This window comes from Mustela nigripes, chromosome 10, assembly GCF_022355385.1.
Source record: "Mustela nigripes isolate SB6536 chromosome 10, MUSNIG.SB6536, whole genome shotgun sequence".
NCBI lineage: Eukaryota > Metazoa > Chordata > Mammalia > Carnivora > Mustelidae > Mustela > Mustela nigripes.
The window spans coordinates 46,951,332-46,977,467 of NC_081566.1; the positions used below are offsets into that span (position 1 = coordinate 46,951,332).

The 26,136-nt window shown below is 35.7% G+C and overlaps 2 protein-coding genes across 3 annotated transcripts in view; one reads left to right on the forward strand and one right to left on the reverse strand.

Moving 5' to 3' along the window:
• Window positions 1–973: 973 nt before the first annotated feature.
• On the reverse strand, window positions 974–26,067 carry RO60 (Ro60, Y RNA binding protein). The gene is made up of 9 exons (XM_059413313.1): window positions 25,980–26,067; window positions 19,063–19,658; window positions 15,055–15,275; window positions 14,201–14,347; window positions 13,609–13,746; window positions 10,447–10,563; window positions 8,969–9,082; window positions 8,551–8,697; window positions 974–7,176 (listed from the first exon to the last, which is right to left on the reverse strand). Exons 2-9 carry the CDS (start codon window positions 19,640–19,642, stop codon window positions 7,024–7,026), a joined length of 1,617 nt encoding a protein of 538 aa, XP_059269296.1. The 5' UTR covers window positions 19,643–19,658; window positions 25,980–26,067; the 3' UTR covers window positions 974–7,023.
• UCHL5 (ubiquitin C-terminal hydrolase L5) overlaps window positions 25,665–26,136 on the forward strand; it is a 44,555-nt gene continuing 44,083 nt past the window's right edge. The window contains exon 1 of one of the 2 annotated variants that reach the window (XM_059413319.1): window positions 25,665–25,881. In XM_059413319.1, the coding sequence (XP_059269302.1) occupies window positions 25,692–25,881 (190 nt within the window). In that variant the 5' untranslated portion in view covers window positions 25,665–25,691. Of the gene's footprint in view, window positions 25,882–25,980; window positions 26,118–26,136 lie in introns of those variants that run through there. The other variant, XM_059413317.1, reaches the window with a different exon arrangement.

A 26,136-nucleotide genomic window follows, 5' to 3' on the forward strand; every position in this document is an offset into this window, starting at 1 on the left:
GACTCTGAGATCATGACTTGAGCTGAAATCAAGAGTGGGTTACTTAACAAACTGACCCACCTGCCACCCCCTATTGTAAAGTATTTTTTAAGCCTAGTTTTCTTTATCCATGAAGAAATGCGTAATTTGTGATCTTACTTTCTCCATATAACTGCTGCCATCTTTAAATAGAGAACTATAAGATCAACCAAATGTTCAAAGTTTTGGTAGGTATATTCTGATGTAACTTGCTTCTACTCTTATGTATTACCTATATGCTCAGATCTTAGTTTTCAGAAGTTACGGGAATTCAGAGAGAAAAGAAATGTCTGCATTGGCACTAAAACTTTTTTTGTTTACATAATTGATTTTTGGTGTTAACGTCACTTTTCCCAAGGGTAACTTTGAGTAATTTCTTCACCAAAGAAACCTGTTGAAACTCTTTAAGAATGCGCATTTTGGTTAAATCCAGAAATCACTGGGAAGAGTCCTCAACCACATGTATTTTAAAGATATAGTTAGAGGCATTATAAGGCTAATGTTAATTATCAAACTAATTTCATCTTATTGAAATATTATAACAGATTACTGATAGCCTTAGATTTTATAAGGCATATTATAACCTTAAAATTCTTATTTCTTTAAAGAAATGAAAACCGGGGTGCCTGGGTGGCTCAGTTGGTTAAGTGTCGACCTTTGGCTCAGTTCATAATCCTGGAGTCCTGGGAACAAGCCCTGCATTGGGCTCCCTGCTCAGTGCGGGGGAAGCTTGCTTCTTTCCCTCTCTCTCAAAAAATCTTTGGGGGAGAAAAAAAAAGTGAAAGCCATTATTTGATGTGCATAGAGTTTATTTGGTGTATCTATTGGTTTCTACATAATACAACTGACCAGAAGCAGTTCCCGTAATTTGCATCTGCCCTCACTCCATGTCTACAATGATGTCCTCAGTATGGTATTTTTCAAGGCGAGAAAAGGAAACATTTCACAGTATCGGTGAAAACTTTTATCATGAAATAAATTTAATACATTAGTATTCATCAATTTTCTATCAGAAAACAGCAAAATTACATTGTCAGGTATAGGCATATTATTTACAGAAAATATGGAAGACTCAACAACGCATCAATAAGTTTATCAACAGACCTAAGAAACCCCCCACAGCCCTCTTTTTAGGGTTCCTTCCTTTGAAATGAAACCTGTATAAATGAAACTTTGTATCCTTAAGCACCAGCTTGACAATTTTAAGTTTTCTTTCAATTTTATAAAATACTCCTGCTTTGAAAGGCAAAGTGAATATAAAAATGTGAATCTAATTAAACAAATGACTGGCCTGGATACTTTTTATTGCAACAATTGCAATGTTTTACAACTATATTCACATCTTTCAGTGAACTTGCCTATAGGCTTGAAACAAAGTATTTGCTTTTTGTCTTGAAAAATTTCCTCAAAAAAAGTAACCGTTTTTGAAACTGTACAACTCTGTTTTTCATTCATAGTGTTTAAATATGCAGCTTGGTCCTTGGAGATTATGTTACACAAAGTCCAGCTTCTTGGATAATTTGTTATACCAAACAATAAAAAAAACCTTAAACAGCCACAAAATAGTACTGATGCTAACAGTCATATATGTAGAATGTTATCAGTGTACCCAGATTATCCTATTAATAGGTACTTAAAACTACTAATGTACTCTCAGGTTTTAAAACTTAACAGTTAAATTTCCATTATGTAAAAACGAAAGCTCTGTAAGACCCTTTGAGTTCTGTACTTCAGAAACACTAACGCTATTAAGGCATTACTTAATGAACAAGACCCTATGGAAAGTAACTAGTATGCCTGTGGAGAGCTAGTCATATTTTAAGGCAGTCAGAAGATTCATTTTTTTCACTTTAAGGCTCTTGCATACTTAAATTTTATTCTATGCAGGCATTATTCTGTGTAATTTAAGTATTCAGTAAGTGGTAAATTACAGATATCAAAGCCTTTATATAAAACAAACGGACAGTTTAGTACTGTAATACCTCTCCCCTAAAGAACTTTTTAAAAAAGATGATTTCATGTATCTCATCCCTCTGGAGAATTTCTTCATTATCAGAAGGTGGCAATAAAGGAAGAAAATATAACTCATATGCATTACAAAAATGTCATCTACTCATACCACATTATATATAGTCCATGTTTAAAATAACAGTGCAACAAACACATTTGATTACAATTCATTAGTTGTTTAATAATTTAAACTTTATTTGGGTGTATATGGATTCTAAAGTTTACACTGCAAATAAAAACTGTATTTAAACAAAAGTTCCAATATTCTATCAATTATATGTGGGATTGATACATAAAATAGCAAGGCTTTACCTTATTTACTATTCTTAACAATCCAAGTGTTCATTAAGTGAAACCAGCAGAAATACAGCTAACTTACTAGTTCTTTTGTTCAGTTTTCTGATAACTTCTAAAAGTACAGAAGTCTTAAATATATTTTAAAATTTAGTATCACTTGTGTTCATAAAATTAATATGACATATGGTGGTGCTAAATTAAAAAGCAAAGGGAAAAATCTCTGTCAGAAACAGCTTTTGTGTATTTTCATTGTATTTATGTAATTTATAATCATTGAAAATAATCACCTTAGTTTCAGTAATAGAATTTTGCAGTGCAACTTCTCTAGTTTTTATTTCTACCAATTTCCAATATAATTTGAAACTATCACGGTTTAGGAAAATGTGTTATTTATTATAACTTTATTCAAACATATGCTTAACTATCTATATTAGATTTCTACATGAAAAAATATTGCCACAGAATTTTTAAATTAACTTCTTAATTTTTCAAAAGCAAAAAACTTACCAATTAAAAAATATTAAATGTGAATACAAGTTATTGACAGGCTCTTGTACACCACAAATGATGTATATATAAGCTCAGTTAAGTACTTAGTAGATGAAAGATTTGAAAGTGGTTCTTATATGGAAATATGAACATGAGATATGCTATTCTGAGTATTCAGTTATTTAGTTTTCTAAGAGCAAAGTAGATCTAGAATTGCAAACAAAGACTGAATAAACTTACTTAAAGGCTACAACATTTTTGCAACCATCTAATGCAAAAGGTATATAATAGAATTTGATTGGGGAGAAAATAAATTAATCCAATTATTGTTTCAAGAGATCTGCCTATTATTAATTTGAAAAATGTGATCTGAAATGTGCAAAGAGATTCATCCCAACTTTGAATATGGGTGATTTTCCTGTCATTCATTTTATTACTGAGGTAAGGTTAGAAACAGAAGACAAAAATGTCAGAATAAAGTAATTTTAAGAAAATGAACAAACAAAAAAATGAGGTATAATCTTCCAACAAGGAAGATTAGGAAGCAAATAATAGGGAAATGCTAAATAAAATCTGTACAGTATATATAACTAAATTCATAGCTTTTTCCCTAATTCTTCCTTGTGCATGTTTATATTGAGGCTATAGAACATTTCTCTAGAGGGGATATTGCCTTAACAAATCACCCCAAACCTATGAAATGTAAGTCTAGAATTTTTCCTTTTTGATAACTTACTCTAAGGGCACCACTTTTTAAGAAATTTTTATCTGTGGGTATATAATCTTTAGGTTAAATTAGGCTAAGTCCAATAAGTGATCACAATGATTTCTTTTTAATTATTGTTTAGATGTGCTTTTAAATTTTTTTTCACTTAATTGTCAGATCCTCCAATTTATTCAGGAATTTTACCTTAAATTTCCAAAATAATTTTATATGTTTTTTGCAAAATTTCCAAAAATGAAGGCAAATCCTGATACGATGATAATCATTTGTAGATTTACCTGTTATTTTAAAAGGTTAATCAAATGCTTATTAATAGTGTTTCTTCATTTAGATAAGTATAAGATTATATCCAAATGGATGTTAAAACTTGGAATGTGTTACTTTCTCTTGATCACACAATAGTGACTTTAGTCAAAAATACTCACCTTCACTGTAAATATTTTTCTTCCATACTTTCCCACTCAGAATAGGAATGTTTTAATTAATTACTGAGCCTACTGAATGGTTATTTGAAAACATTTTATCATTTGAACCATGTATCGTCTATTAACAATGTTTCTAATTTAAAAAATTCTAATTTGTATTGCAAGTCCTCCTCCTAATTTAAACTTTTATACAGATATTAAATCACTGATTCTTCTAAGAGCCCAGCATCCAGATAGGTTACATTTCAAAGATAACAAAATTGAAGGTTAAACTGGTTGTCTACAATCCCCCAAAGTAAGATAAGCAAGAGGTTCTAGAGGGGTAATACTAAATTCCATTCACTAGTATCTTCCTCACTAATGTTTCCATAAAACAGTGACTAAACTAAATAATATGTTAACTGTTAATAAATTGCATTTTCAAGAAGTTTCAACAAATAAGGAAGAGTATAAGATTAGCTTTGTTTCACTAATTTTAACTATATCCTGAAAATATTTACATATTTTCTAGGAAATAAAGTTTATTTTTCTTAGAATTGTTTTTAAAGCAATATCTCCCTAAATATTAATGTAGCAATAATCCTAAAATTCAGAAAATAAAACTTCTTTATCACTTCAACATAATAAGGTAAAGTTTTAAAAATTTTTTCTATAGGGCTATATTATATATAGCAACACAGGTTGTTAAGATACTAATTGTAATTGAGGATTACTATGAACCAGAAAAGCATACATGTTCACAAATCTGTTTTGCTACTCCTAAAGCAATCATGTAGATACATTATTTCCTAATACCTAAAAAGATAAAGGTTTTGAATAATTTTATTTCACCACCTACTCTTGTGAGTCCATGTCTTCCCATTCTGTGGGGAGATGAATTCTGGAATGGGAATGAAGAGCCCAAGATTGGTAGATCCAGTGCTCCAAAGCCATACTCTTTTAGACCTTGGGTCCCTAACCTACATTAAAAATCGCCTTTTAAATTTCAGATTTTTTTCTTCTTTAAATCTTACCCTAATCCATTTAATTAGATGTATGTAAATCTTCAAAACGGTCACATCTAATCTTACTTCTCTGATGGACTGGTTGATTTGTGAACATCTAAAAGCACTATAGGAGAAGTACATAACTGAAGGAAATATACTTTTATGCTATATTCCAATTAACATTTCTATTAGGAATAAAAAGATCGTTTTATAATTTTTAAGATCTTGGGTTTACTTAGAAACTTCAAAAACTATTACACGATTTTACTAGGCTCTTTAAACTTTAAATTCAATCCGAACATATTTTAATGTTATCAAAATTAGCTAATACCTTACATCCAATGCTTGACAGAGGGCCAAAAACCAGAATGATGTCTGAAGCAATGTACAAGGGTGGTGGTACCCACACACTACCTTGTTGACAAAAAAATCTCAGGTAAATATCGTAACATTTACAAATTGCTACTAGTTGCCTTGAAGGAATGGCTCATAGCAGAGCCAGCATTGTTAATGAGTCTGAAAGGGGCATTTTCTTGTCACTTCCAGACCCAAATTTCTTATGAAACATAAAGTATCTAAACAAATTCAAGTCCTCTTTTGCCCTCAAAACAAAACCTCTGACTCCTAACCACACAGAAGGTTATAATTTACATTTACTAGTTTGACTTTTCATATGATAATGAGAAGGGCTTTATAAATCCTTCAGTAAATTATTAGTTATTAGGAAAAGAATACAAAAAAATTGAAATTTTATGTTATCTTAAATAACCATAATATAATTATGAGCAAATATATTGGGATTTCAATATGTTAAACCTCCCCAGAAAGAAGGACATTTGCTCAAGAAAATAATGCACTTTAGTGTAATGAAAAGGAAGTTTAATATACACAACAAGTAAAATAGAAAAAAAATTTTCTTACAGACTGGTTAGTGGTAATGTTACTCAAAAGTTGCCTTTCAAATATGAAAGACCTAGCTTGCTTTATTATTTTTTAAAATATCAAAAAAGAATGTCTTGCCACAAATGAATAATGGACAGAGATATGTCACTGACATGTTTACAATTAGGAAATATCTAAAACCCACTTACAACTGGTTAAAAAAATAGTTAAAGGTAATTAGAATATTTAAAGTAAGGAAAAAGCTAATCTGGTTACAGCTGAGATTTTAATTATCATACTTTTCATATTTATGAGTGGGGGAGTTAAATGCTTAAAACAGTTTGTTGTTTACGTTTGTTAAGACTATGAAAAAAAAGAAAAAGTGTGGCTACACATGGCTATGTTGTTATATTTCAGCACAAACTGTCAAGTCATGCCCCAACTCACAGCAATAAAATGCACCAAAACAAACAAAAAGCAAACCAAACAGACTTCCTCAGCTGACACAAACTTTAGTGTCTTTTCTCAGGGGTTTTCCACCCTTTTTCTGGTTAATGTAACAATCCTACAAGTGTAAATAAAATATCAGATTTAAAGTATCTTTTTCATTGAGTAAGAAAGCTGCTATTTATGTGATCTTAGAAAACTCCAAGGAATTTGTAAAAATGTGTTCATAATTTAATCATTTTTTTAAAACCCCTTGGTATAAAAATTTACAGATGAATTTGATATTCCATCACAGTTACATGGTCCAGTGCATTTCAGAGTATTTGGACATTGTCACAGCTGTCCTTTCCCAATGCAGTTAAGAAAACTTCAAGCACTTTTCAAACAAGTGACATGATATAGAACTACTTACTTTTGGCTCTCACTTCTCTTAAGTACAAATGAGATTATTCACCATAGCAAAACTGGTTATTTTACAGTGTCTATCAACAAGGAGTTCTCTGTTAGAAAGAGGGAGCTATAGGGTATTCTGAAGCTATTTCCCAAGAGCTAGTTTAGTAGACAGAAAGAACTTTGGGCTCATCTTTTTGTTTTCTTTTCTTTTTTGGCAAGGTAAATTTTCCATTATGCACATACTATACTATCATCATCTTTCATTGGATTAAGATTAGCTGGGAAGTAGCTACATATTTTTAGTGAGATCACTGATGGCAACGGACCTCTGATATCATGCTGGTGCTTATGGTTAAATCACATCTAATGTGAAATTCCGAATTACATCTAAGGCTCCAGTATCAAAGCCACACATATCCAACATGCCTCTATCATCTGGGTCTGCAATGGTAAAACCATTTGATGTCATTCCACAAACAATCAATTTAGCTGGAATGTCCATTTTCTGTAGGAAAAGATCAAAATACATATTTAAAAAATTTATGTAAGCAAAAGCAAAACACTTATAAGGCTATCACAATTTTTCATTCTGAAGTCAATTTTTTTTCTTCTCTCCATAAAATCTGTTAATCTATCAAGGTCAGACTCTGATCTTTAGAACAGAAAATAAAATTGTGTTAACAGCCTGCCTGAAATTCCCGCTTTTCTGTTTATGGGCCATAGAGTACTATATTCTTAGGCAGCCAAAAGGTTTTCAACTTATGAAACCTGTCAGGACATTTGGGGACATCAGATATTTTTACCAATATATCAAATACTGGGGCAGTGTGTGTGGGTATATATAAAGAAACATTTCCCTGCAATTCTCAACTTTTGGTCTATGGTTTTGTTATATATGATATATGCATGTCACATGTCAGAACTTGCTTTACAGCTATGACTTAGGGTTAAAATAACTGAGTTTTGGAGAAAAACCAATAATCATTGAGTATACAATATGTCAGATACCAGAATGAACTCTTTAACTTATCTAATATAACTGTTATAATAACTCAAAAGGTAAGTAGTGCTATTAAATACTATGACATACATCAGTTAAATAATTTGCTTAGGTCTGCAGTCAGTAAAAGGGAAAGACCCAGGACTCAGAACCCAGCCTGCCTTGACTACAAATCTATTCTCTCCCTTTCTCTCACATTTAAACATACATTAGAATCCCCAGGAGGGTTTGTTAAAACACAATCCCACTCTCCAGTTTCTGAGTCAGCAGGTCTCCCATGGGGTCTAGGAATTTGCATTTCTAGCAAGGGCCCAGGCTAAGGCTGCAGATAGGAAAACCCCAATTTGAGAAATAGCACTCTTCATCAAGTTCTAGTTCTTCTCATCACACTAGCCACAATTCAAGTGCTTGACAGCCATATGTGACTAGTGGTTACCACACTGGATACTGTAGCTAAAGAACATTTCCATGATTTGAGAGCTCAATTGGAGGCACTGATTAGAACACAGAAGTAGCCATGAAACTTAAAACACAGATTCTACCTTTGCTTTAATTTTATGTAGTCCTTTAACAAAATTCATACATGATACTTTAATTTTTCAAGGAGCACAATGAATTATTAAGAATGTATAGTTAAGGTAAAATATTTTTATTATTGCCAAAAACAGTTTGCAGAGGATATTTTAGTAATGTATAGAATTTGGGACTAGCTGAAATAAATTATATATGGATAACCAATATTTTTTATTTCAAGTACTGTTGAACTGGCTTTGTATCCCCATACAAAGGTACAGAACGATCTTAAGTATTTTTTGGAAAAATAGTGTATATTTTAGTACGGATTCTTATTTGGGGTGAGAAATAATATTAGAATTTTACCTTTCGATACTCTCTGAGAGCAACAGCAGGATGGACACTTCCAGCAAAAGTCTCATTATCAGTGAAGATAATGAAGACATCAGCAGCTGTGTTTGTCTTTTGAGCCCAGAGCATTGGAAGAGAGCAATCAGTTCCACCTGCTGGGATCTAACTCAGAACAAAAACACGATTCGTAATAAGTGTCCTAGTTTCCATACTCAGATATTTGAAATAATACTTAAAATTTTTTTTTACATTATCATTTTGCTTATGGCTAAAACATAGACCTTCTCAAAGCATGTGTATATATTTATTATTTTGTGCTCATGGGAAAATTGAGATAAAACTATTTATTCTCATAAACATTAATATCAGACATAACATCAATATAAGATTATTATACAACACATTAAGTAAACTTAATAAAACAGTTCCTTACCTGATTCATGGTCATTAAAACCTGTTGTAATGTCATATCCGTAGTCACTGGACATGGTACCATTTCATCTGAAAAAGCAACTACATAACACTCTTTTTCTGTTCGTGTGACAACCTGAAAAATTCAAGTGGTAATTTTCAGCATATGAGTGAAATAAATACAGTATCTTGAAGTTCATAAAACTTCATCTTTAGAAGATATTTAATTTGGGAGTTCCTGGGTGGCTCAATTAGTTAAGCATCTGCCTTTGGCTCAGGCCATGATCCGGGAATCCTGGGTTGGAGCCCTGATCGGGCTCCCTGCTCAGTGGGAAGTCTGCTTCTCCCTCTCCCTCCTACTCATATGCTCTTTCTCTCTCTCAAATAAATAAAATCTTTTTTTCTTTTTTAAGATTTTATTTATTTATTTGACAGATAGAGAACACAAGTAGGCAGAGAGGCAGGCAGAGAGAGAGGAGGAAACAGGCTCTCCTCGGAGCAGAGAGCCCAATGTGGGGCTCAATCCCAGGACCCTGAGACCATGATCTGAGCCAAAGGCAAAGCCTTTAACCCACTGAACCACCCAGGCGCCCCTCAAATAAATAAAATCTTTAAAAGATATTTATTTTATTTCTAAACTTATTTTTGTTTTGGAACTACATAGTAACAGTATAGCTTTCAAAGTACTTTCACAAACTATTACAAAGCAAATGGCTCTTGTAATATGTGCATATGTGCTTCTCATTTTAATAAATATAAAGTCACAGAAGAGAAGTGACAGACTAGAACCAAAGTCTGACTATTATTATTAGTTCCTGATCTTTTAACTTCTGTATTTATTAATAAGTTCTCAAAGCATTATCTACTTTTTCAATAATACATTAATATTTAATATTCGGTAAAATTAAAAATTTGTTATTCTTTAAACATGCTTTATAAATATACTTACAATATACTTAAAACTTTGCTTTTTCTTTCTTTTTAAAAGATTTTGTTAATTTATTTGACAGAGGGAGATCACAAGTAGGCAGAGAAGCAGGCAGAGAGAGAGGAGGAAGCAGGCTCCCTGCCGAGCAGAGAGCCCAACTCGGGGCTTGATCCCAAGACCCTGAGACCACAACCCGAGCCGAAGGCAGAGGCTTTAACCCACTGAGCCACCCAGGCGCCCCTCTTCCTTTCTTTCTTTCTTTTTTTGTCAGAGAGAGAAAGAGCATGCACATGAGTGGGGAAGGAGAGGAAAAGAGACAATCTTAAGCAGGCTCTATGCCTAGTGTGGACCCCAAGGCAGGCTCAATCTCTCAACCCTGAGATAGTTACCTGAACCAAAATCAAGAATTGAGTACTTAACAGAGCTATCCAGGCTTAAAACTCTCCTTATATAGCAAAATGACAAAAACAGGTGAAAACGTAATCCTTGATCATATCTAACTTTATAGTTTTGCCCCACATTAAATGTTTCTTAGGGTGGCAAAAATTCGAAGTTGTCTTAGGTGTTCTTACCATGCACATCGTCGCAGCAACTGTGCTAGCATTGAGGACACTACCCAAAACTCTCTGGTTCATAGAAGCACTGACGTCAATAGCCAGTAAGAAACGCTTTCCAGTTGGCTCCACTGTCTAAAAAAAAAAAATCAAAATGATCATTAAAAGCAGTCACAGAAATCACAATTAGATTTCTAAAAATCGTATTTACTCATCTTTCACTTGAGAGACCTGGTTTTTGATTTACCAACTAATTGACAAGTACTTGAAAATGCTTAAGTTTTTACTAGAGGGTAAAACAAAATAAGATAGCCTACTTAGTAATTTTATTTAAAGAAGTTACTATATTCCTGTTTTGTTTTGTTTTTTTTTTAGAAATCATTCCTCAGAAAGTAAACTGAGAATTTTTAGCAAAGTTTTTTGTGGTAAAACATAAATAACATAAAATTGCTTTTAAATCATTTTTAAGGGTACAATTCCAGGCATGAAGTACATTTACAATGGTATGTAACCACCACTATCTATTTCCAGAACCTTTTCATCAACCCAAACAGAAACTTTATACCCATTGGTAACTCTCTATTCCTATCCATCTTTAGCCCCTTGTAATGTGTTTTACTTTTTTTTTTATGAATTTGCCCATTCCAGATACCTCATATAAATGGGATCATATAATACCTGTCATATAGCGTCTGGCTTATTTCACTTAGCAAAATATTTTCAAGGTTCACGTTGTAGCATGTTTCAAAATGCATTTCTTTGTAATAGGCTGTAAAGACTGAATACTCCCCTGTATGTATATATTGTATTTTGTTTATCCATTCATCTCCTGATGAACACTTGGGTTGTTTCTACCTTTTAGCTATTGTGAAGAGTGTTCTTATGAACACTCACCTATAGGTACATTTGATTCTGTTTTCAATTACTTTGGGTATATACATAGGTGGCGGAAATGCTGGATGGCATGGTAATGGTATGTTTAATTTTCTGAGGAACAACCAAACTGTTTTCCATAGGCCTATACCAGTTTACACTCTTATCAGCAATGTACCAGGGTTGCAGTTTCTCCTATCCTCCCAAAGCCTTGTTATTTCTGCTTTTTTGATAAGAACCAATGATTTGCATTTCCCTAATGACTAATGATGTTGAACATTTTTTCACCTGCTAATTGGCCATCTGGCTATCTTCTTTGGAGAAATGTCTTATTCAAGTACTTTACCCATTCTTGAATTGGGTTTTTAAAAATTTTTATTGTGGAATTGTAGCACTTCTTTATATTCTAAACATTAAAAAGTTATCAAACATATGATCTACAAATATTTTCTCCTACTCTATAGGTTATCTTTTCACTCTCTTGATGAGTCCTTTGATGCACAAAAGGTTTATTAAATTTTGATGAAGTCCAATTCATTTACTTTTCCTTTTATTGCCTGTGCTCTGGTGTCATATGTGCCAAATCTGCCAAATCTAATGTCATGAAACTTTTATTCTATGTTTTTTTCTAAGAGTTTCATAGTTTCAGCTCTTAAATATAGGTCACTGAGCCACTTTAATTTTTGTATGTGGTGTAATTTAAAGGGGGAACTTTGTTCTTTTGCATGTGGTTATCCAGTTTCCCTAGCACCATTTTTTGAAGACTAACTTTTCCTGCATTGGACAGTTTTGACACTCTTGTCAAAAACCAATTGATCACACATGTGAGAGTTCATTTCTAGCCTCTGCATTCTCTTCCACTGGTTTATATATTTGCTTTTATGCCAGTACCACATGGTTGTGATCACTGTACCTTTGTATAAGTTTGGAAGTGTGAATCTGCCAACCTCGTTCTTTTTCAAGATTAGCTGTGTTATCGGGCAGCGGTGGGGGGTGGGTGGGGAGGGTGTCTCTTCAAAGTCCACATAAATTTTACAGTAGGTTTTTCTATTTCTGCAAAACATGCTATAGGCACTGCACTTAATGTGTAGATTGCTTTGGGTAGTACTGTCATCTTAACAAATCTTATGTTTCCCATTTAATGTTTTCCATTTAAGTCTTCTTATACTTCTTGCAGCAATGTTTTTTATAGCTTTTAGTTTACAAATCTTGTACCTTCACAGTTTATTCCTAAGTCTTATTTTGTTTTTGTTTTTTTTATATTAATGTAAATGGAAATGTTTTCTTAAGGCTAAACAAAAAATGTTTTCTTAAGGCTAAGGCCTTTGGATTGTTCATCGCTAGTGTACAGAAATACTAATGATTTTTGCCCATTAGTTTTATATCCTGCAACTTGGCTGAATTTGTTTGTTGGCTCTAAGCTCTCTGTGGATTCTGTAGGCTTTTCTCCTTATAAGATCATGTCATCTGAGAACAGAGATAATTTTTCTTCCTTTCTAATCTGGTATCTTTTATTTATTTTTCTTGCCTAACTGCTAGAACTTCCAGGACTCTGTAGAATTAAAGTGGAAAAGTTGTTATTTTTGTCTTGTTCTAGATCTCAGTGGAAAAGATTTCAGCCTTTCACCTTTGAGTATAATAATAGCTGTGGGTTTTTTATATATGGCCTTTATCATGCTGAGGAAGTTCACTTCTATTCCTAGTTTACTTTTTTTAAAAATCATAATATGGTACTGAATTTTATTAAATACTTTTACTGCACTGAGACTGTGTAACTGTCCTTTCATTCTATTAATGTGACATATTACATTGACTGATTTTTGTATATTGAAGATAAATCTCATTTGTATAATCCCTTTCATTTGATGAATTTAGTTACTACTATTTTGCGGAGTAAGAAGAAAATTTTAAAATCAAAAACTTTAACTTATAGCTCTGATGTAGGATTTTCAGTCTTAAAAAAAAAAAAAATTCACTTCTCACGAAGACAGAGATCCACTGTTCATTAACAGAATGACAGAGGACCAAGTCAAAGGACTCTACAGGAATAAAAAAATCTTAAATTTGGTATTTTAAAACTTAACAAAATGATTTTATAAGATGACTGGATATTGTCCAAAGGAGAAAATCTGTATTCATAAACTTCCAATGTTAATTATATATTCACATTTACACAAACTGTGGAAAAATAAATGAGTATCTAATAAAAATGGTTAACCTATTAGTATCATCTTTAAAATGGGTTTTTATAAAATATATCAAGTCCCAACTGGATCATTTGTTATAAAACAGAAATCAAACCATTACCTTAAATGTTTTGTAAAAAGCGGCATCTAGAGCTTTCAAAATTTCCTCAATAGGGTGCCACTTTAGTTTTCCTCTGAGACCATGACCTGTTTTATAAGTTTCTGATGCAATTAAAACATGAAATGGATGTATACGAGCCTAAAAACAAGACAGAGACAGAAAGTAAATGCAAAATTCAAATGAAAGATAGTCATTATGTGTCTTAGGTTTTGTTACCGTAGCTAAGGAAAAAATAAAAACAAGGACTTACTATCTTCGATTTCAGAGTTAAATAAAATCTGGTATGATAAAAATCTCAGAACACCTGAAACTGCACTGGCTATGTTTCCAAAATTTAGAAGTTGAGTTTTTCAATTAGTAGTAGCTAACAAAGGTAAGGTTTACCTTTTTCTTTTCTTTTTTAAGATTTTATTTATTTATTTGAGAGAGAGGGAGCATGTGTGTCTGTGTGTTTAACAGCAGGGGGTAGGGGCAGAGGGAAGGGAGAAGCAGGCTCCCCTCTGAGCAGGGGAATCTGAGGACCCCTGGATCATGACCCGAGCCAAAGGCAGAAGCTCGATCAATCGAGTTACCTCGGTGCCCAAGTGCTTACCTTTTTTAACAGCTTTTCATTACACAGTTTTTCACATACTAAAGCTACTTCTGAATTTCCTGGTTCAAGCACTGAATTAGCAGTCATCTTTCCTAGATTTCTTAGTAATGCAGTAAGAGGCATTTCTTGTAACAAAGCCTTCCATACCTATTGAAGTGACACAGGGAGAAATATAAAAGATTAAGGGCACATGAATCAGTATAACCATGGTATCAATATTACTAACATATCCTTTAAGCCTTTCTTTTGGGGTTCCAAGTATTTCCTAAATAAAAAGATTTGCACACTGGTCAAAGGCTTATCAAATTAACTTCTCTTTACTAGAGTAAGAAAGTAAAGTCTATTTTAAGAAGGAACTATACAGAAGAATTTTATTTGTTTATTTTTAATTAGCAGGCAAATTAACCAGCCTTTATGAAGCAGATATAACACTTACCAGAATGCCAACTACACCTGGGCATTGTATTAAGTTTTTTTACATAAATACTATTTTCAAGACACATTTTACATTTTTTTTTAAAAAGGTTTTATTTATTTGACACAGAGAGTATAAGTAGGCAAAGAGAGAAGGAGAAGCAGGCTCTCCGCTGAGCAGGGAGCCCGATGTAGAGCTCGATCCCACAACTACGGGATCATGACCTCAGCTGAAGGCAGTCGCTTAACCGACTGTGCCACCCAGGCGCCCAAGATATATTTTACATTTTTTGTTAAAAAAGTGGATATACTGTTACCCATCTTATAAATTACATTTTATAAATTACTTTTATACGTATCACATCATAAATTTTAATATATGCACAAATATATGCCACAAATTACTTGTTTAATCACAAGCTATAATATACTTTACTTACCTCTTTAGACTTTAAATGATTTGTTAGAAGATGTTCCCTAACTAATCTATGCTCTTCTATTAGATGAATGACTTCCAGTTCATCTTTTGTGCGTTTAACTTTTTCTACAGCCTCCAGATACTTTAATAATTTTTCAGTCTCCACAGAAAGTGCTTTTTCTTTATACAATTCATGGACTTCTTTCCAGCCCTTTGTAATGTATTTGGTCACAATAGCAAGTCCTTTAAGAAAATAAAGAATTGAAATGGCATGAGAATTTCTAGGTGAAAAACAGAACATGTTTACCGAGAATGAAATAACTAGATACAGAGGAGCTAAGCTCTTTACACTGGGAGGCTGCCTTCTGTGATATAACAAACACACTTAAGCTGATGGGAGTCAAACGATTTTGCTTATTCCATCACAACTGTATTAATATGAGGCTCTGGAGAAAAACCTCCTATACTCTAAGTCATTTTGTTATAGAGCTTTTTTTCCTTTTTGAGACACCAGCTTTAGGAACTTTGGTAGACAATACCTATCTCTCAGGTCCACAATCTCAGAACGATTCACAAAGTACAGATCTGTCTCAAATAATCTCCTATTCACTTGTCCCCTTCTGCTACTAAGTAAATATGCATTTACAAGTAGCAGAGATAAGTGGAAGTGGACAGTTAGGTAAGTAATTTAAATATTTTTTTAAATAAATGAGAAAGTATTACAGGTCAAATTAAAAAAGGAAAATAAGGTGTTCATTTCTTTTGTAATTCCTTTTAGTAACTGTAAGAGCTTGGGATTGGGGCACTGAGGACGGCACTGAGGATGAGGTTATAGCCACACTTTGCCCATAAATGGCTATGTGACCAATGTAGGCCTTAGTTTTCAATTCTGTTAAATGGGGAAGAAGTTTTTGAGTTATCAAACTTAAAAAGGTCTATGGGCTAAATGCTGGTAAAATAAATAAATGGAACAGGTCATATGATAGAGAATGGTTAAGATGATAGAACGAACTAGAGTACCTACTAATGTTTTAGTGAAGTTTTGACTTAGTGGTGCCAAAAAAAGTACTTTCAAAAGAAGCCAGAGTAAGTATTTTTATTTGATGTCTTCTGATTTTTTAAAAATGACTTTAGCAAAGAATTCATTTTTTTCCCCTAAAATATTGTGCAGGCCAATAAAATCCATCTTTAAGGCAGACTGAGCCTATGTGTTATCTTTGGATTCTGGATAATTTGATGAAAAGTCAATACTAGTATGTAGGGACTTCTAAAGTACTGTAACTCTTGTAGACATCCAAATTTTAGTACAAAATCTTATACTGTTTTAAATTACTAAATATTTCATATTTGAGCATGTCTTCTATTTTGTCTTTCCCAAATAAAATATAGCTTCCTTAAAGGCAGGCTTATTATTATTTTTATTCTACTTAAGTTCTATGTTGGCTACACAGTAAGTATAAAATAAATACCTGATTAATTAAGTTACATTTTGACGTGTTTTATCTGTTTCAAATACATGTTTCAGTTAAGGTATTAAAATAATATTACTTATTTGGGGGTGCCTGGGTGGCTCAGTTAAGTGTCTGCCTTAGGCTCCCGTCATGATCCCAGGGTCATGATCCCAGGGTCCTGCATCGCATTGAGCTCCCTGCTCAGCGGGAAGCCTGCTTCTTTCTCTTCCACTTACCCTGCTTGTGTTCCCTCTCTTGCTATGTCTCCCTCTGTCAAAAAAGTAAAATCTCTAAAAAAATTATTACATTTCTGGAAGCTTAGAGTTTTTTCTGAATTCTTTTCATGTTGAGAAGCCTAGGAATCTCTTATGCCTGAACATACTTGATATTATTAAAAGATGTTAAATAGGAGTTTTTCTTTCAAAAAAATTTAGAATTAAGCAATACTGTCTGTGGGAGTAAGTTTAGGGAACATCTACTAATTCATTTCATAGACCAAGAATTCAAAACCCAGAACTATTTGCACAAATTCAGAATATAGTTTTTCCAACTAGAACTAGCACTTAGGTACACACAACCATGTGGTATCTCAGTAGACAAAGCTGGATCCCTACATTCTTCTTATACTGAATTAAAGATTTAAAAATTAAAAATAAATAAATAAATAAAAGGGCGCCTGGGTGGCTCAGTTGGTTAAAAATAAAAAAAATTAAAAGCATGAATATGTTAGGGAAAAAACTACAGGTAAATATTTTTATGACCTTAGGTTGGCAAAGGCCATTCTAACACCTAACATAAAACAAAAATCTATGAAGAAAAACAGGCAAGTTTCATTGCATTAGAATTCCAAACTTCAATATGCCAGAAACCCCCATCAAAAAAAATGAAAGACAAAAGAAAAAAAGGGAGAACGTGCATGAGATCTATATAATATGAAGCTATAAATTCCTATGTGTCCCGGGTTCTTAGAACAGTGCCCATCCATTTGGTGCTCAATAAATATTTGCTGAATGAATGAATGGTGACAATCAATATTAAGAATAGCAACTCAATGGAAAAAAGGACAAAGATATAATATACACCACAAAAAAATTAAAAATAATCAGCAGTATATGAGAAGATGAACTTTTGCCCACAAATTCAGTAAGATAATTTCTCACCTATCCTATTGGCAGAGATTAAAAAAAAAAAAACACTCATAATGGTCATTGTTTAATGCGGGGAAACCGGCCACTTCTAAATACTGTTTGTGGGTTTACCCATTATATAAATATTTACATTATGCAAGTTTTTTCACTGTAGTATTTTTGTAATAGATTAAGAAACCAGAAACTATTTTACTGTCATCAGTAAGAGACTAGCTAAATAAATTATAGTATATTTATACAATAGTGAATAAAACAGTGTATGGGGGCGCCTGGGTTGCTCAGTTGTTAAGCATCTGCCTTTGGCTCAGGTCATGATCCCAGCGTCCTGGGCTCAAGCCCTGCATTGGGCTCCCTGATCAGTGGGGAGCCTGCTTCTCCCTCTCCCATTCCCTCTGCTTGTACTCCCTTTCTCCCTGTGTCTCTATCAAATAAAATCTTTAAAAAAAAAAACCCAACACAGTGTATGTTTAGGAGTAATACACAACACATACAGTGATTTCTTTTGAAGGGCAGGACTCCTACTTTCTGCATTATATTTTTATGTATTATCCAGCTATTTTAAAACAAACATATAATTTCTAATAAAAAAAATACAAATGGGTTTATATAAATATTTGCAATAATTCACTGTTTAAATTTCATTTTAAAAAGTCCATTCATAATAAAATGGATAAATTAGAAATTAATGAGGAGCTGTCTTTTCAAGTTTCACTTCTGGTATTAAAAAAGAGCAAATTTTAGAAATGCTGTGGAAGTTCATACTTTACAATTATTCTTGCCCAAATTTTTTTTCTTATTTCCCTTCTAAGAGGGACTGAGTAATTATCATACATCCAACTAACTTCTCAGAAATCTTCCCGCAGACACAGAAAAACTGCCCCAAGTTACCATGTTCCCTGGCCTGGCTGACTGCTTGGAGACAATTAACATCCTGAATTGTTAAGTTCAGCACTATTTCAGGTAGCCTTTAGGTTCCATGGAACATATATCCTAGGAAGACAGGGAGGGAAAAAAATCGTAAGGGACTACAACACTGTAGCCTGTCTATCTATCTGCCACCTACTGGCTAGGAGCTGTTTTGCTTACTACAACTTTAACCATTGCTTACTACAACTTTAACCATGTCCATACTGCTTTCATAAGCCATATTTACTTGGGTAAACATTCTAGTTAGCACAGTGACATTTTGAGATTTAGAATATTAAATCTGTAAATCTGTCATTTGATTCTTGAATAGTAATTTCTGGATTGTCTGTGGTAGGGTTTTAATTCCAGGTTGGCATTACGCATCTGAATTAGTCAACCAATGTGTTTTGAGACTGAATGGCTATATCTAGAAGATATTACACAATTATCTTATGTCAAATAAAAATTTGTTGTTTACCAGGTATCTGCAACCTCCCCCGACCCAAAAATCTTATACTTACTTACCTTCACTGGAAGGTTTAAGATGTGACAGTCTTAACAGATCTTTGTGAGACCAGCCATTTCTTTGTTTATACTTTGTAACTGCCAGAGCAAGGGCCATGCCCCCCTTTTCATTGTACCAGTCTGCTATAGCCTTCCGGAGGGCACGACCCCACATGCCACATTTCATGCTTTCCTTCAGATCTTTCTTGAACTGGATAAAAGTAAAGAGATGTGTAGGAATGCGACAAACTTCAGAAACAGCTTTAAATGCTGCTTGTTTTGTGCTTATGTCGGAACACTGAGAACAAATGGCAAGTGCAAAGAGCATAGGCTCTTGCTTTGCGGTTCTGCCTTCTTGACTAAATGACTTTATCTCCTGGATCACTTCACATCCTCTTCCATCTTCAATCAGTCTAATTAAAGCTTCGGCATTTTCAAGGCCCAACTTCTGTTCTTTGATATAGTAAGTCCCACCTTCAGAACCAAAACATAAGAACCGGTGTAGTCGATTCATATCAGTAACTTGCCATACATATCCATCTTCAGAATTGGTTATCTGTTTCTCATTCAGTGGTTGCATTTGGTTGACTGATTCCTCCATTTTTCTTTTAGGAAACCTATAAAAAGCAAAAAAGCAAAATGTTATTATAGCTAGAAAGAACAGTAAAATTATAAAAAGAAAGACATTTTTATTTCTGAAAACATTTATCTATGCTTTTTGAAATCTGCTACAAAACTTTTGATTTTTAAGAAAGAGTCATTTATTTATTTATGTATTTGAGAGAGAAAGAGAACTAGCGCCCTCCCCACCCTCTTGCACTCACAGGGGAGAGGGGCAGAGGGACAGAGGAAGAGGAAGTCTCCCCACTGAGTGGGAGCCTGCTGCTCAGGGCTGGATCTCAGAACTCAGAGATCAGAGTCTGAGCTGAAGCCTGATGCCTAATGGACTGAACCACCCAGGTGCCCCTGTTACACAACCTTTTAACTTAAAGAGTATTTTTTAAACTCATTAAGTGGTAGCATGATAACCAGAAGCAACAATTAGGTTACATTTTTGAGGTCTAGTTCCTTGCTTCAGAGACTAGGCAGCTCGGCTTGAGGTCTGGAGGCCTTAGAAAGTGAATCAATGGGGTAGGGAGGGCAGCTGTGGTCGCTGAGGCTAAAAAGATCTTTCTACCTTTCCTCTCAGAATAATTGTGTACACAGTTTTGGTAGTGTATGCAACATCCATTCCTTCCCTCCCCCTTTTCCCAGGCAATAAACTCCTTCAGGGGAGGCTAGCCATTTCTCCAGTCCTAAGGGATGAATGTGTTTGGCCATGTGACACGTACAGGTAAGGGCATACAACTGGCTACTGTGACATGATTAAGTCTACAGAGAACACTTCTGAGGTTTTCTTTACTCTTCAAAGTGGGCTTAGGCTCTCAAAAAGGAAAGCTCCCTTTCTACCTTCAGACACTCATGTAGAAGTGATGCTTGGAGAGGTGGACTAGAGGCAATGGGAAAGTCAGTTTAAGAAAACACACTAATTTATAAGGATGGTAGAACTGAAAAAAAATTTAGAAAAGAATCTGGATCTCTGGTATCACTGAGCTACCTGGCAGTGCCTCAGTTACAAATTTCATAATGTATCACAAATGTATCCTAATTATTGTTTAAGCCTTTTATAAATTTTGAGAGCATGGTTGAGAGCATCATAACTGATTAAAATTCTATCAACTATGCCTTGTAATCTCTGTTGTAAGAAATGTAGTTACTTACTCAGTGCCTCATCAAAGGAATCTTACTTACCCTTGCATATGTTAATGACAACCACTAAGACCTACCCTTTCAGCATTTTTGCAGGAAAAAAATTCTCAGCTATTCACATGCTTCTGTGACTATTCTTTCCAGGATGCAACTTAAAACAGTGGGACAGATCACATGAATGGCCCCTTTACTTGTTTGTGCAAATTTACCAAATTCAAATTTGTAAAGTGAAATATGAAAAGCAGAATGGCAGCAGTTCTAAACTACTCTCCTCGTCCCTCAGTGCTAATATATAAATTAACTTTAAAAGTGGCTGGGTGATAAGACAGTGGTATAATAAAAGAGTATCTAGTTTTTGTGCTGGTTTCTTGGCAGGGCTTCAAAAATCCTTGGAATTTGCAGAGTGATAGGAGTCTTTGTTATGCTAATATGGTGATTCAAGCTGGGATCCAGGATGGGGGCTGGTCACCTGAAAGACTCATCATTTGATTAAAGAGTTGGTTGGAATTTTGGGCCAGGTCAAACTCCCAGGAGGGGCGTTAGGGCCCAACCACAAAGTCAACCAATCATAATCATGCCTCGTAATAAAACCCCTTATACAAACTCTGAACATCAAAGTTCAGTAGCACTTCCTAATTGGTTAACAAATTGATGTCCTGGGAGTATGAACTGCCAGGATTCCACACGAAGGGTATTCCTTCTCCTGCCTCTAGACTTTGGACTACATTTGACTTTGGCTGTTCCTAAGTCATATCCTTTATATTAAAACCATAATCATAAGGGTACTGCTTTTAGTGAGTTATGTGAGTCATTCCAATGAATTATCGACCCTGAGGGGTTGTGCCCTGTCACTCCTATCAATTGCGCTGGAGTACTCCAAAGAAATCATTAACTGCTGGACCCTTACAAGAAGGGGAGTATAAGGCACACGTGTAATGTCGAGGTACAGGTCCTGGCAAGATTAGAAGCCAGAAAAGGAACAAAAAAGCAGTCTTTCATGGAGTCCCTTCAGTTTCCCTATCTCAGTGTAACCATCACGGCTGTCTAATTTCAGAACATCTTCACCACCCCCAAAAAGAAACCCCTTACCACTTTGGAGAACAGTCTGGTAGTTCTTCAAAAGGTCAAATATAAAGTTACCATATGATCGATCCATCATTTTACATTACCACTAGCAATGTATGAGGGTTCTAATCTCTCTAGATCCTTACCTAACACTTACTATTGTCATTTTCATTGTAGCCATCCTAGTGATTGTTAGGTGGTGTCTTATTTCAGTTTTGATAGGAGTGACAGGGTAAGCTTGTCATGTACATTTTGCAGACCAGACTGTAGATACCCTGACACCAAGCCTTCTGGCGTAAGTGACTTAAGGAGGACACCTGAGTCCTCGTCCTTGTTTTGATCAGTTTCTGGATGCTTAAGAAGACATGCACACCAGATCGCAATCCTCAATAAAAACCCCACACTCCAAGCAAAAGGAGACTAACTCTCCTTTCCTTTTGAAGTCTCTCAGATACTATGTCTCTATCTGTCCTCTCCATATATCTTCAATAAACTCTACTCTCACTTCCTCTCAGGTGGTGTTTGATTTCTATCCTTTTTTAAAGCCAAAGACCCTCTTGGCTGGTCCTGTAGGACTCCTTCTAGATCCATGGACCCAGTCTGCCTACATCAACACAAGTCTGTGAATGTACTAAAAGTTACTGCAGGGCATACTTTAAAATAGCAAATTTCATGACATAGGAATTCTATCTCAAAAATCTGTCATTAAATCAATTAAAATAATGAAAACTAAAAATTGACTGTATTAAAATATACCTGGGAAGTTATATAAATAAATAGAGATTCAACTGATATTTAACCCTGTACTTTTTTTTTTTTAATATTTTTATATTTAATTGACAGAGGGAGACAGTGAGAGAGGAAACACAAACGGGAGTGGGAGAGGGAGAAGCAAGTTTCCCACTGACCAGGGAGCCTGATGCGGGGCTCAATCCCAGGACCTCAGGATCATGACCCGAGCTGAAGGTAGTCACCCAAACAACTGAGCCACCCAGGCTCCCCTTAACCCTATATTTTTATATTTATCTTTAGAAAGCAACTTGAGATACACACAGACATACACAGGACCTTAATTTCCCCTTTTCCCAACTCCCATCATCTCCCTCTTCAAAGCTCAAGCTCCACTGTCAGTGATTTAGAGAAGGCAGTTTGGGCAGTGAATGAGGTCAGAGCCTGGTCATCAATTAATCCACTCCTGAATAATCAAGTGTTGTAAATCCAGATTAACAGCAAGTACAAAAAAAGATAGTTAATTCTTTGGGTCGGCCTGTCCTATCCAGTGCTCTTAAAGCACATTACTCCAAAGACTTTAATAGAGCTAAAGTTTTTTTTTTTTAAAGATTTTATTTATTTGTCAGAGAGAGTGAGCGAGAGCGAGCACAGGCAGACAGAGTGGCAGGCAGGGTCAGAGGGAGAAGCAGGCTCCCTGCGGAGCAAGGAGCCCGATGTGGGACTCGATCCCAGGGCACTGGGATCATGACCTGAGCCGAAGGCAGCTGCTTAACCAACTGAGCCACCCAGGCGTCCCGAGCTAAAGTTGTTTTAAACTTCAGTAAAGTTTAGGGAAAATTTAGGAAGAATTAAATAGATGACATAATTTTTAAAGGTATGGCCACGATGTGAAATTGGTTGTGGCCATTTTTGTGTGCCCACTTCTCTCTTAATATTGAATGCAAAAACCAGTGAATGCCAGTAATTAATACACAATATGTAATAGCACTTCTTTCTGCTTTGTGTTCATTAGAACATTTATAGTTATCTTATTTTAAGAGTACTAACACTCTTTCTTGGGTTCCTGTTTTTCTTGAATGTACACATCTGAATATCTTTCCAAAGTCTCTTGATCATTTGTTATTTGGAAAATGCTTTTATCCCAAGAGGTCAAACAGGTTTTGCAGCTTAATCCTTTCTAAATGAAGTCAAAGTTGATACACATCTATGAGTGTGCAAGAAAATTTAAAAGAAGCCATACTGCAAAAACTGGGGCCACAAATTAAAATAAATACATCATTCAGACTGGTAGTGTACCTGAGCTGATCAAGTCAAATAATGCAATAAAAAGTGGTGAGGAACTGTGGCAAACTTGACAGCATGCCATCCTGAAGCCACACACTTTCAGCCAACTGGTTGCTATGTAGTAGGGACCTTTTTTTTTTTTTTTTTTAAAGATTTTATTCATTTATTTGACAGGCAGAGATTACAGGCAGGTAGAGGCAGGCAGAGAGAGAGGAGGAAGCAGGCTCCCTGCTGAGCAGAGAGCCCGATGCGGGGCTCGATCCCAGGACCCTGAGATCATGACCCGAGCCGAAGGCAGCGGCTTAACCCACTGAGCCACCCAGGCGCCCCTAGTAGGGACCTTTTATTACCTAATCTTTTTTCTCATTTTTCTCAAAGACCTAGAAATCTGGATTTTCACATGAAGTTGGGATTAAATGTTAACACAACTGAAGAAAATTTCACCCTCCTTTCTGGTTACTTCTAGGTTATGTCAAGGGCTAAATTTTCAGTTTGGTCTTTCTACAACAGGCACTATATTGAGCTGGGTATCAAATGTTAGTTAGGAGTACTTATTCCGCACAGAAAGCATTTTCAAGTTCACAGTAGTACTATAGGTTAAAATATACCACAAATGATCACAAACAGCTTTGGGCTCCAGTGACCCTCATTCTAGGAATGGTTTATTAAGGAAACAAAGCTAGATTCTTTTTTTTTTAAGATTTTTTTTTTTTAATTTATTTGACAGACAGAGGTCACAAGCAGGCAGAGAGGCAGGCAGAGAGAGAGAGAGGAAGGGAAGCAGGCTTTGCTGCAGAGCAGAGAGCCCGCTGCGGGGCTCGATCCCAGGACCCTGGGATCATGACCTGAGCTGAAGGCAGAGGCTTTAACCCACTGAGCCACCCAGGCGCCCCACAAAGCTAGATTCTTGTGCCTCACAAACTTTTCTATTTAGTATATTTAACGGAACAGATAATGAACAGAAATCCATGCCCCCCAACCAGTCTCCTCTTTTTATTTTGAAACTTCAAGACAGTATATATAAATAAATAAATAATCAAACACCTGATGCAAACTTTCATTTCTACTCCATAATACAGCCATGCTTTTTTTTTCCTTTTTAAAGTAATCTCTTCGTCCAATGTGGGGCTGAAACCTACAATTCAGAAATCAAGAGTTGCATGCTTTACCGACTGAGCCAGGCAGCCGCCCCATAGCCATGCTTGTTTTAATATACAAACTGTCCTGTTGTTTCTCTCAGTAATATTTGTCATGCTTATTTTGTGGCTTCACAGAGTCCGGAACACAGTGCTCGCTAACTCCGAGGTACAGGTCACCTGTTTGAGGAGCAAGGAATCAGTTTTGTCTGCTAAAGTATTTTTCTCTGGAATCCAAAGGCCTCTCTTGGAATTCAGAGCTTTAAGGAGGGATGCATAAATAAACGTACTCCTGAAGATTTTAATCTTAAGACCAGTATTCTGCGAAAGCCTGCTGAATGAGGGCAATTTCACGGTTTAGCGAAAACAGGCATTTTTGGGTTAACTCATTTCATCTCAGAAACATTACAAATGCTTTTAGAATAAAACACGACGTTTTTCAACCTCCTTTTCTTTGAGGCATCGCATCCCCTTACGCTTGTCCATCATCCCCACGAACTACAGAATTTCTCCTCTTGTCATTCCCTGGAGGATAAATTCGCCTTCTGTCTTCCCACAAAGATCCCTCTTTCCAAGCCCCACATCCCGGGCAACGCCTCTCCGCGCAGAAGCCGCGGGAGGAGGAGGAGGAAGAGGAGGAGTAAAGCTAAAGCAGGCCCTCCGGACGCTGGCCTGTGGAACGCTATGGAAGCACAAGACGGAGCGCTCCCGGGTTTGGGAAGGGCCCACCCTCGGAAGCGTCCCAGCCGGGCCAACCGAGGTTGTGCCCGCAGAGATGCTGGGTCTGCTCTCCAGCAACGGCAGGACTCAGAGGCAGGGCGGGGGAGAACGAGGGTTTTGCCAAGCGTTGGCCCCGGCCTCAGCCTCTGGGATGCTGGATGACGGACATGGAGGACCAGCCAAACCCTGCGCGTCCCCGGCTCTGCCCAGACCGCACAAAGGGCCCCAGCCGGCCTCCCGCAGTTTCCTCACCTGCGCTTGGCGGCCGACCCTCCGAACCCACAGCGCCACCGGGAGAAGCCCTGCGCTTCAAGAGAGACGACAAGAAGATGCTACAGCCCCACGGGCGCTTAACTGCTCCAACTCCACGGCCGCCGGGGACTCCTCCAGGTTAGGCTCCGGGGGAACG

Excerpts from the sequence above, each read along its gene's own strand:
- RO60 (XM_059413313.1), bottom strand. The coding sequence starts at position 19,642 with ATGGAGGAATCAGTCAACCAAATGCAACCACTGAATGAGAAACAGATA. Across the intron at positions 14,348-15,054 it reads ATCATTTAAAGTCTAAAGAG|GTATGGAAGGCTTTGTTACA; the intron begins GTAAGTAAAGTA and ends TCACTTCAATAG. Across the intron at positions 8,698-8,968 it reads TTTTAATGACCATGAATCAG|ATCCCAGCAGGTGGAACTGA; the intron begins GTAAGGAACTGT and ends GTTCTGAGTTAG.